The sequence below is a fragment of the Vigna unguiculata genome, chromosome 3, assembly GCF_037176805.1.
Source record: "Vigna unguiculata cultivar grain cowpea cultivar isolate G323 ecotype 2 chromosome 3, ASM3717680v1, whole genome shotgun sequence".
NCBI classification, from domain to species: Eukaryota; Viridiplantae; Streptophyta; class Magnoliopsida; order Fabales; family Fabaceae; genus Vigna; species Vigna unguiculata.
Genome location: NC_140794.1, coordinates 7,937,721 through 7,949,949, shown reverse-complemented (window position 1 = coordinate 7,949,949; position 12,229 = coordinate 7,937,721). Strand labels below are relative to the sequence as shown.

At 29.6% G+C, this 12,229-nt stretch overlaps 2 protein-coding genes across 2 annotated transcripts; both read left to right on the top strand.

Annotated features, from left to right (window-relative positions):
- Window positions 1–3,971: 3,971 nt before the first annotated feature.
- Window positions 3,972–8,340, top strand: LOC114179611 (protein NRT1/ PTR FAMILY 4.5-like). Its single transcript, XM_028066020.2, has 6 exons — window positions 3,972–4,028; window positions 4,105–4,243; window positions 4,784–5,001; window positions 6,454–6,897; window positions 7,117–7,244; window positions 7,318–8,340. The coding sequence occupies exons 1-6, from the start codon at window positions 4,026–4,028 to the stop codon at window positions 8,198–8,200; spliced, it is 1,815 nt and encodes a 604-aa protein (XP_027921821.1). The 5' UTR covers window positions 3,972–4,025; the 3' UTR covers window positions 8,201–8,340.
- A 2,561-nt stretch (window positions 8,341–10,901) lies between these two features.
- On the top strand, window positions 10,902–11,895 carry LOC114176861 (cyclic phosphodiesterase-like). The gene is made up of 2 exons (XM_028062042.2): window positions 10,902–11,340; window positions 11,421–11,895. The coding sequence occupies exons 1-2, from the start codon at window positions 11,004–11,006 to the stop codon at window positions 11,624–11,626; spliced, it is 543 nt and encodes a 180-aa protein (XP_027917843.1). The 5' UTR covers window positions 10,902–11,003; the 3' UTR covers window positions 11,627–11,895.
- Window positions 11,896–12,229: the final 334 nt, after the last annotated feature.

The following is a 12,229-nucleotide window of genomic DNA, read 5'->3' as shown; positions in this document are numbered from 1 at the left end:
ATGAAAATTCTATCAGAGAAATTTCAATATATTATAATTTGAAATTTTCATTTCTGAAAGAGAATATTTTTTTAAGAGTTGTTTTATTCCCCATTTAACCATATGACTTCATTCAATCGATTGTTTTATTTTAGTTTATTTTTCATTCACAAATTTTTAATCTGTTAAATAGTAAATATTATTTTTGTAATGGTTTGATTTAAATTTTTAAATCTAAATCTAAATCTCGATGCAATATTTCAAATTACAGATAATCGTTCTTTCATAGTAAAACTTGAATTCTAATATTGTTGTAATTTTAGTTCATCTTGATTTAAAATTTTAGCATGCTATTCTAATAAAGATCGTTTCACTTTCAAAAGTTTTATATATGGGATTGAGCACTTATCATTAAGCTAAAAATTATAGTCATTAGTCAAGACGCAAGTCTTTTTATTTAAGAGTGTAATACAATTCTAAACGTAACAATTTATTCGATTGTGACCCGATTCACTTGACATCTGTCACGGAATAATTGATGTCACTTATAATATAATATAAAATATTTGTTATTAATTATAAAAACACTGAAATAAACTAAAATTACAATATCAAATCAGGTAATTTATCCAATTAAGTTTTGAGAGTCAACTAATTAAAGTGCCCTGGTCTTTGGCAGCCATAGCCGGCTAGTTATGGTTGAATTTTTATCAGATTGAGACATCAACAGTGACTCCAAAAAACAAACAAATGGATCTGCTACCCCACCACAAAATATAATCACTAAACCAAAATTTAATTTATTCTAATTTTCATCGTCATCAAAATAAATAAATATATATTTATTGATGCTTGACCATTTACTCTATTATTTAGATTTTATGTAAAATGTAGCAAAAAAACTTATTTTCTTGTAGTGACACGCACTTTTTATGTTAATTTATTGCTTAACACAAATTTTTATGTTAATTTTCATTCAAGTGCTAAGAATTAACTATTTCTTTTTGTGTTAAATTTGATTTTTACACGATTTATAGTTTTCAAAAGTAGTCCCTATCTCATGACTTTCATATAATAGTATGATTGAGATTTAATGTTTGGATAGTTGTTGGAATTGAAATACGGTGGATCTATCTTATAAACTAATTTATAAGGGTGAATTAGATTTTAAATTTAATTTTTAAAATAGTATCATATATTCTCATATTATATTTTTTATATATACTAATTTTAATATTTTAAAAAATCCAAGACGTGTATTTCATCCATATCCATTAGGTATATTTAGTGTTTCCATTGTGATTGGTGCGTAATAATGAATTTTGGAAAGAATTTGAAGTGAAGAATTGTAAGAGGTATTTTTAGTGTGATCCAGGTCATAAGATGTCGTTTTATTGGGCCACAACAGTTTTACTTGATCGTTACATATGCTAAATAAAACAAAAGGAAATCATCTCAAGTCACTTGAGATCTTATAGTCTTTAAATAAATAATTTTACTAGTACAAAATTTTAGTAAAAAATGAAAGCTTTATAAATTTCATCATGGGATTAACAAATTTCACAATTTTATGTGATGTGAAATTCACCTTTTCTTATTTTTTCTTTCTTTTAAGGCGAGAGCCTTTCAATATTCACCACACTACAACACAATTCTCAAAATTCTTAAATGATAATTAACTTTAATGATAAGAATTATTAGTTATTATAATAATAAATTTAAATACTAATTTACGAAATTAAAAATTAATGATTAATAAAATAGTCATTATATTATGAATTAGAAATTATAATTAGTCATTAAATTCGTCAAAATTAGTTATTAAAAATTTTGCCGTCAAAAATTGGTTTTTTAATTTCTGATTAATTAATAATCAATTATAATTTCTTTTATTTATAATAATAACTATTTTAATTTTGTAAATTAATATATAAATTAATTACTATGATTAATTATTTTTTTATTTTTAATTAAAAGTTTTATTGTAGTACCATTAAATAAAATAGAGACATATTAAAAATAGAACAATATATTTACATTGTTAATTATTAATTTACCTAAAAATTTATGAAAGGTAAAATTTTAACCATTATATTAAGTATTTAATGTCTTAGTTGAATTAATAACTCATAAGGATGATTTTAAAAATCAAAAGGAAGTTTCAATCCTCCAGAACAACAAAAAAAGTTATGATGCAATGTAACTTATTATTGGGAGACAACATAAAATTGGGACTTTGTGAAAATAAAAATAAAAATTGGGAGATAACATGTTCAACACTAGATATGTCTTAAGGACAGTTAATCTTCTGGTTTTATTTTTTCTACAGATTTTTTTTGTATTTTTACTAGTATTGATATGTTACGTGAATTATATTAGTTGAAATTATTGTTATTAACTTTAAATAAATTTTATTATATTTAACAAATTATTTAAACGTTATATATATATTTTACAATATTCAAGGTATTTACAAAAATTCTGCGAATAAGGAAGGTAACCTACATCTGTGTATTGTCATCAATGGAATAAAGCTAGTGAAGTATAAACCTTTTATACAAATATAATTCAAAATGTAAGAAAAAAAATATATAACATCTTAATTGCAACAATTAGCATGCAATTTTTAAATTAATATTAACTAATTAAAATTTAATTTTCACTATAACATTATTACCACTAGTACTTGTTAGTAACTATTCTTTGCTATTTTTTTGAGTTCTCCCGTCTTCATTGCACAAGAAAATGAATACTTCAATCATTAAAAGCACAACATACTTAATTTCTTATTCAATCATATTTTCCTTATTATACTACTTGAATTATTAAAAAACAGAACATACTTATATATTTCTTATTTCAACCATATTTTCTTTATTATATAATTTCCATTAATAGTACAATTTAATTTACATTGTGTTTAATAAGCCTAGTGAAGGTCATTTAAGATTGAGGGGTTGTAACTAATTTGTTGCAGTTAATAAGGGATGAAAACCCCCAACCCCAACTTGATAAATACAGAATTTTATATATAATTCAAGTGTACATATTTTAAATTAATTGTTCATCTTTGTTTTGTTTTTTATACGTCTATATTACACACTTTTAGTTGATCTTGGATTTCTATAAATGATTGGGAAATTGTAATATGATTATTATATTAACATAAAATAAGATGTATTGATTAAGGATTAGGACATCATAAATCTATTTAACCTAAACCCACCTAGATAAGGACTCGTTAGAATATTATAAATAGAATATCATTTATGAGATACACATTTTTTATTGATTATTGTGGGAGAGTCGTTCTCGTGAAGATCGGGTCAACTCATACATATTTTTTTTTTCATCATAGATATTTTGCTCTAATATTCCTTTTTATTATGGTAATAATCTCTTTAATTTATAGTGTGTACTGTTTTTAGAAAGTGCCGTCGTATACTTCTCATTTTTAAATATAATTAATAATGTCTTTTTCATTTCAATTTGGAATCCACAGCTAGTAATAGAATTGTGAGATTGAGAATTAAATTTTAATTCTGGAGAGAATAACACTAGAATTATAATTTTGAAATGACCATCGCATTTGTTACAAGAATATGAAATAACAAAAGGAATTTTGAAACTAAAGACAAAAGTTAATATTCTCCAGAGTTGAAAACGTATATAAACTTTTTTTCTACAGGAAATTTTTTTTAAGATAAATAGGTACTCGTCATTATGGTTCTTGCGTTGATGGTGTTAGAAAACTTGCTTAGAATCTTACTGTGGGAGAGTCGGCAAATTCCATGTAACTCAATTCGCTATCAACCAAGAACAGTGCATATTCTCTTTCACTGGAACTGGTCTTCACCCAACATATGATGGTGACCTATTATGAGTCACTATCGTTCATTTGGTGAGTGCATACTTATCTTTTATACATGTAAATCGCTTAGGATGAAGTATATATAAGGAAGATAATGTTTTTTTCTCCTATCGCATTATACAATATTACTTCTCTTTGTTTTTGAATTGGCTATTCAAAACTTTTCTGCATAACCATGGTATTTCATTTTTTTTTTCCTTTGTTAGTTATATGCATAGCATGCCACTTATTCTGATCATCACATTTGCATGCAGGAAAATCATGTTGTTGAAGGGAATGTGAAGTGGATGCAGGAGGAGAGAGCAGAGGTTGTTGATGGAAAGGTTGATTGGAAAGGAAGAAAAGCTTTGAAGCACAAACATGGAGGGATCAAAGTTTCATTGCTCATACTTGGTAAGCTACAACTGATATGCAGTGTGAGTTCATCAACATTTTCCTAAAGAGTAGCATGAAAATGAAACAATACAGAATAAGCTTTGTAGATTAACCGATAGCAAGCAACCATTTTCAATTTTTCAACCCTCAACTCGATTTTATAGGGTTGACTTAAATTTAAAATTTAATTCTTAACATAGTATCATATCGATGTTATAGGGGTTGGCTTAAACTTAAAATTTAATTCTTAACATAGTATGAGATATTAAGAATTCAAGTGTGGGTCTAAGTTCCACGTTGAATTAAAAATGAAAGAGTAAAACACTATATAAGGATCAAGGTCCATAAATTCATTACCTTAAGATTTTATAGAATTGAATTAAATTTAAAATTTACTTTTTAAGTTAAAATCATTTTTTTTTCAATATGGGAACTAATAATTGCTGAAGTGAAACCATGATTACTTACCAATAAGAAAAATACAAAGATAAATCCTTAATTTAATATGATTAAATGGATTAATTAATTGTGCATAGTGTTATTTGGGTTTGGATGCAGGCGCAATTGCTATGGAGAACATGGCAACTCTATCACTAGCAGTGAACTTCGTGTCGTACTTCAATGGAATTATGCATTATGAACTAGCAGATGCAGCCAACATGGTGACCAACTACATGGGTGTGAGTTACATACTCTCCATTGTGGTTGCTGTTCTTGCAGATACTTGGATTGGCAGATACAAATCTGTTGTTATTTCTGGATTTTTTGAGTCATTGGTAAGATCCAAAATTACCTTTTCTTTGCATAATAATACAACTTATTAATCATTCATTATATATATTACAATTGGTGCATGAAAAAATATTTTTTTTCAAATATGACTGTGAAATTACAAGTTTTGATGAGGAATAATGGTCCTTTGACTCTCAGAGTATAGTGGGAAGTGAAAGATGAAAGGAAAAGAGAAAAATGAGTGAAGTAAAAGACGAAATGATTGGAAAGGAAAATAAAGATAAAAATGGTGTACTATAAATATGAAAACCTGAGTGTGAAAAGATATGTAGCCACTGATTTTAGTGTGGAATAGAACTGATTCTTCTGCTTTACAAATAGTTTTCTATATTATTCACTGTTCCACGTGCTCATTTTACTGTAATCGTGAGTATTCTATACACGTTAATTGTTCAGCAAATTCTTCTTCCACCTTTCACGTTTTTTGTCCACTATCATGACTATAAAGGTTCTCATTTTCGTCCTTTTCGAATTATACTCTTGAAGTTAAAAATAATTTTTGTTTTGTGTAATTCAAAATTCAAAATGACTTTTATAATTATTCAATTTAAAAGTTAAACGAAATTTTTATTATATAATTTTTCATGAAAAAGGTTTTAGATTTTACGATTCAAAATCAAAATGATTTTGAGACTGTGCAATTCAAAAGTCAAAAGATAATTTCAAATTATGTAATTGGGAAGTCAAAAGTGACATTTCGATTGTGTTAGCCGGAAGTTTTTTTTTTCTTTATCAACCATCCAACTTTCTGAAGACATTTTTGACTTCGTGTAATTTGGGAATTTTTTTTAGAAATAAATAAATTTTTGATTGAATTGTGTAATTCAAAAGTCCTTTTTGTCTTGTGCAATATTATGGAAGTCTAATTTAAAAAAAAAAAAACCGTATTGTGTAATTGAAAAATAAAAAGCAACTTACTGATTCTATAATCTAAAAAGGTAAAATGAGAATTTTTATACTCCAGATATGCAGGAAAACAAAATATGGAGGTACAGAAAGAACTTTCCAAATTGTTGTTCTCGCACATGTACAAATAGTTCTTTTTCAAACTTTTGTTTTTCCTAAATACACCCTTGCGCCAATAACATTTTTCTAATTCTTTTAAACCATCACTCCAATTTCAAAAACCTTAAATCTCTTTCTAAAATCCTTTACACATTCTGAAAAAATATTGTCCAAAATGTATTAAAAAGCTTTTAGATTACAAATTAGAGGTTGCCACGAGCGTTTCAAAATATATAACCGGAAATAGTATCTAACACATAGCAAGTTATGTATTCCATAATAGAATCGAATGTCTTATAAAATTACATTCTAAAATCGTGGAAATGAAATTGTAGAATATAATGTCTAAAAAAATATCACAAACATTTGAGTTATACATTTCAAAACAACATAAAAAATCTCTTAAAACAACGTTCTGAGTTGTGTTGTAGGGACTGTCATTGCTTACAATTCAGGCACACATGAGAAGGCTGAAGCCCGATATTTGCAACGTGTATGTGAAAAATTCAGATTGTGAAAAGCTGAGTGGCAAGAAAGAAGCATTCCTCTTCATTAGCCTCTACCTTTTGGCCTTTGGCAGTTCAGGTTTGAAGGCTTCTCTGCCATCACACGGTGCAGATCAATTTGATGAAAGAGACCCCAAAGAATCAATGCAAATGTCAAGCTTCTTCAACTCTCTCTTGTTAGCGGTTTGCATTGGTGGAGCAGTGAGCTTAACTTTTAATGTCTATATTCAAGACCACAATGGCTGGGACTGGGGCTTCGGAATCTCCACCGTTGCTATTCTTGTCGCCACCGTAATCTTTGCCTTAGGATTGCCACTATACCGAATTCATCTTGCACACACCAAAAACGGCATCATTCAGATCATACAGGTGTAGATAACACAACACAAATTCTTGGTATCTTTTGGAAGGTCCACATTGATCTAGAGCATATAAATGGATATAAACCTTATTTTATAATATATAAATAGATCGAAACCTCACATTTCAAACCAGTTTTGTTTTCATTTTGTCTTAGTACTTCAAACTTTGATCATTTTTTGCATTGATCAAGCTATTTGTTTTAAATACTTGGCTTCCATTTTCCAGGTCTACATAGCAGCTATTCGCAACAGAAACCTTCCCCTTCCTGAAGATCCTATGGAATTGTATGAGATTGAACAGGACAAAGAAGCTGCAGTGGAAGTAGAGTATCAACCTCATAGAGATATTTTCAGGTTCAATCTCACTTGTGACTAAAGTTAGTGATATATATGTGCATGCATTTAGTTTTAACATTCTTCTGCATAGGTTCTTGGACAAAGCAGCAATTCAAAGAAAATCTGATGTGCAAGATGAGAAACAAGATGCATCAAACCCATGGAAACTATGCAGAGTGACACAAGTGGAAAATGCCAAAATCATTCTGAGCATGCTCCCTATATTCTGCTGCTCAATCATAATGACCCTTTGCTTAGCACAACTCCAAACCTTCTCTGTCCATCAAGGCTCCACCATGGACACAAGCATCACCAAGCATTTTAACATCCCACCTGCATCCCTACCAATAATCCCAGTTGCATTCTTGATCATTATAGTCCCTTTCTATGATCGCATCTGTGTTCCTTTTCTACGTAATCTCACTGGTATTCCCACCGGAATTACACACTTGCAGCGCATAGGAGTTGGCCTGATACTTTCCTCCATCTCCATGGCCATTGCAGCAATCATAGAGGTGAAAAGAAAAGGAGTTGCTAGAGACCACCACATGCTTGATGCATTGCCTGTGAAACAGCCATTGCCACTGAGCATATTCTGGCTTTCTTTTCAGTATTTTGTATTTGGCATAGCTGACATGTTTACCTACGTGGGACTACTTGAGTTTTTCTATTCAGAGGCACCAAAAGGGCTTAAATCCACATCAACGTGCTTCCTCTGGTGCTCTATGGCCATTGGCTATTTTCTAAGTTCCATGTTGGTGAAAATCGTGAACACTGTCACCAAGAATATTACTGCAAGTGGAGGTTGGTTAGCAGGGAACAATATTAACAGAAACCATCTTAACCTGTTCTATTTGTTCCTTTCCATACTCAGCTTCATCAACTTCTCTGTGTATTTGTTGGTTTCAAAGAGGTACAAGTACAGACCTCAACACCCAGTAGTTGTAGTTACCAGTGGCAATTCAGAGGACTGAATACTAACACTTCTTCTGGTTTAACCTTTGAAATAATGTTAAGGCTTATTCAGATGACTTAATTTGTTGGGTCAATAGTTTTTCATTTTTAAATTTAAAATGATAAAATCATAGTGTAGAATTTAATATTTATACTTCATTTTGGTATAAAAGTGGGGTTTTGTGAGATATTATTAATGAAGTTAATATATCTGAGTTCATATTTTGTTTGCTTTAAAGAAAACAAAATATTTTAATAGGAGATGTCTTTAATTTAAATTTATTTTGCAATATATATATATATATAGTTGTGAAATGAGTTTTTTTTTTTATAATATCAAAATATCATTACTCCTAAAAATAGGTATCGGATTCACAGTTGAATTAAAAGTTAGATACTACATAAAATATTTTAATTAGAATTGTGAATTTGATTCATGATCCATACGTTAATTTTAAATTTCTTTTAAATTAAGTTTCATTTTATTTCTCCATCAAATGATTGGTTTGAAAAATTCCTAATCCTCAAAGTTACCATATGAAATGGGTTAGGTCATGGCCAAACTGAGTTTAGCTCACTATAAAATCTCAATTAGCTCTTAAATATTTTTACAATTGCAAGAGTCCATAAAATATTTAAAACAAAGATCCTTAAATATTTTAGATCAATTATAAATTAATTTTTAATTAATTTTTATTGTTTACAATTTAATAAGGTTAGCGTCCAAATTAACTTGCTCAATTAGGCCCGAACCAACCTTACTTAGGTTTGGCAGAACTTGGCTCAATTATTACTCGATATGGGACTAACCTTTGTTGACCTTGTCTCAAACAGAATTAACACGATCTAATCTAAATTTGATCTGACATGCACTAAACTAAACTCATGTTCAAAGGGCGTCTAACTCAACTTAACCTCGAGTGAGCCCAACTTAATTCAACATGATATTTCCCAATTTTACCTAACCCTAACTTGACTCATTTACTTGACTTTGATTCAAACCAATCATGTTCATCTTGACCTAGGATTGCCTCAGACATACCTAGTATTTACCCAACTTGACTTGACTTGGACTTGGTGTGACCAAACTTGGCCAACATGGGTCCAGTCCAATTTAGCTCAACATAAGCCATGTTAGTCTGACTTAACTTGCCTGAAATTGGACCCAACTTAACTCAATTTTTACTTGACCTAGTCCCATGTGAACCAATTTAAAGATGGTGTTCGCTTGAATTAACTTCAAAAGTCCAATCCAGCTTTTCTCATATCGAGTTTGGATTTGAATTAACTAAATATTTTCATGTGTATTATTTTTTCCAATCCTCTTTCCTATGTTATGATTTGAGGGGATGTCAAGCTGATTACATGTATACCACAGTTTATTTTTAGTTTAATTATGTTAATAATGTAAAAATATGGTTTTTAAAATTACGTTTACAAAAATAATTAATACCAAAAATTTCAAAATTGTTATAAAAACAAGTTTAAAATTAATTTTAAATTTTAAATTTTTTATTAAAATTTTTTATAAATATTTTTTTATTAAAATCTATTATTTTAATTTATTCATTTTAATATTTTTTAAAAAAATAAATCTATTCCATCTAATTATAATTTTAATTATTTTTTAAAATTAAGAACAATTTGATAATTTTATTTTTTTTTCTGTTAAACTTAATTTTTAATCCATCACATGTATCAAATTATTCGCAACAAATATTGTGACAGCTCCAATTTTTAAAATAACTAATATTACTTACAGGATAAAACATTAAAAGCAGAATACTTCCATCTACAATTTCCTTTATGTTTTTTAATTTGTAGATTTTGATAAATACATTTGTAATTTCTTGTTTCTTAATAGTCATTGCACCTATAAACATTAATTTATAGGGATATTCACATATCCTATATTATTTTTGGTTCTTTAGGATTTTAAAATTGTGCTTAAAATAAGTTTGAGCCTCGACCAATTTATCCTTCCCAACCCTACATATTCCTTTTTAACAACATGTACCATAATATCCTACTTATAAAATACCTATTAATTATTTATCCATAATTATATACATGCATCATAGTATTGATCGTGAATAATAATAATATACCTTATGGTACACCAGAATTATCTAAATATGTTTGATAGAATCACGCTGTTGTACCAACTATTAGATCAAATTTTTTTACCATCTATAGTAAAGAAATAAGAAACTACAAAAAGAACAAATAAAGAGTAAAAAAATATAGAAAACATAACAAACGTCGAATCAAATCAAAGCAATGGTATATTTAGTCCAGGTTCATACTTTGAAAATAGACTTTAAGATATTCATAAATGGAAATTAAAATGTCCCTAATTGAACAATTGTGCCTTAATCTTACAACAAACACTACAAGTTCAAACCTTTTGGAGTTTCTCCTGTTCTTCCAGTTTACCTAAGTTTTCCCTACTTAAGTTAAATTTAATTTTGTAGGAATTAAAACATTATGTTTTTTTCTGCGGAGAAAGTTTGACAGTGAACCAAGTGAAAATAGGTTTTTAAAAGTTAATAATTTTTTGTTTGAAAAAAACTTAATTGAGTTACTATTTTAAAAGTTCATATTTAATTGATATATTTTCTAAAATGAATATCAAATTGAAATATCTAAATGAAAGTGGGTTTTTTATTTTTTCAAAAGTTGACTTTTTTTATACATATATATTGCCGTGGAAGCTGAGAACTGTTTTCTAATTGTTAGCACAACTTGCAAATCTAAATCAAGCAATCCTAAATCTAAATCCCAATCAATTTCCACCCAATTCGATTCAATTCAATTTCGATTATGGCAAGCGAGGCCGTGTATTCGGTGTGGGCGATTCCACCAGAAGACGTCGCCGTCAGATGCGCCAACCTCATGACCGCTCTCCGATCCGACTTTGGCGGGCCCCAATTCCAACCCCATATCACGCTCGTCGGAGCCATCAAACTCACCGCCGACGACGCCCTCGCCAAGCTCCGATCAGCCTCCCAAGCCCTCAGGCCCTTCAACGTCACCGTCGACCGCGTCGCCACCGGCACCTTCTTCTACCAGTGCGTCTATCTCCTCCTCCGCCCTGACCCCCACCTCCTCGAAACCAGCGCCCACTGCTGCACGCACTTCGGCTACGCCAGCTCCACTCGTAACTTTCCTTTCACTCTCCCATAAGAGAAAGAAACTTGTTTGTTTGAAACGTTGACGATTCGATTCCTGTTTCTGCAGCTTACATGCCGCACTTGAGTCTTCTCTACGCAGATTTGAGCGACGAGGAGAAGCAAAAGGCTCAAGAGAGGGCTAATGTCATTGATAACGCACTCGCTGGGTTGACCTTTGAGATAACTCGTATTGCCTTGTACAAAACCGACACTGAAGACAAAACCCTCAAATCTTGGGAGAAAATTGCTGAATGCACTCTCACTACAAATTAGCCTATGAACTTCAATGCCAGTACTTTTTCTTGTTTCTTCATTTCCCTTTATGCTGCTTGCTTTGCAATTTCCATATTCCAGACATAATAATGAAGGCACCGATACTTCAAATATTTATCGTATTCAACAATTCACACGTCTAAAGTAATGTGTTTACTGTATGTTCTTTGTCATGTTTTGGTATCGATCATCCTCATAGTATTGTAAAACTCTCGTCATAGTCCTATAAAACTCTGTGATAATAAATCTATTCTTTACATTACCGTTAATCCTGTTTTCTACGAGTGCACCAAACATATCGAAGTCTAATATCACTTTATCCATGATGAACTTTTGTGAGAAATTATTATTATCAGTCATTTGCCTTTTCATGTTGAACTAGTAGATATTTTTACGAGACTTTAGGAAAGATTCGATTTGAATGTGTTCTTTTCAAGTTGAGTATCTGTAATCCATATACCCAACTTTACCACAATTATAATATTTATTATAGTTGTGACAATGACAATTTATATAAATTATATCTACAAATGATTTAAATGGAATTAGCATATATATATATATATATAATATATATATATATATATATATATAGTTATATAA

What these genes read in the sequence shown, in the direction of transcription:
- LOC114179611 (XM_028066020.2), top strand. An exon ending in CTGGATTTTTTGAGTCATTG is followed by an intron (nt 5,002 to 6,453) that starts GTAAGATCCAAA and finishes GTTGTGTTGTAG; the next exon opens with GGACTGTCATTGCTTACAAT. An exon ending in CCTCATAGAGATATTTTCAG is followed by an intron (nt 7,245 to 7,317) that starts GTTCAATCTCAC and finishes TCTTCTGCATAG; the next exon opens with GTTCTTGGACAAAGCAGCAA.
- LOC114176861 (XM_028062042.2), top strand. Translation starts at nt 11,004, where the DNA reads ATGGCAAGCGAGGCCGTGTATTCGGTGTGGGCGATTCCACCAGAAGAC. An exon ending in CGGCTACGCCAGCTCCACTC is followed by an intron (nt 11,341 to 11,420) that starts GTAACTTTCCTT and finishes CTGTTTCTGCAG; the next exon opens with CTTACATGCCGCACTTGAGT.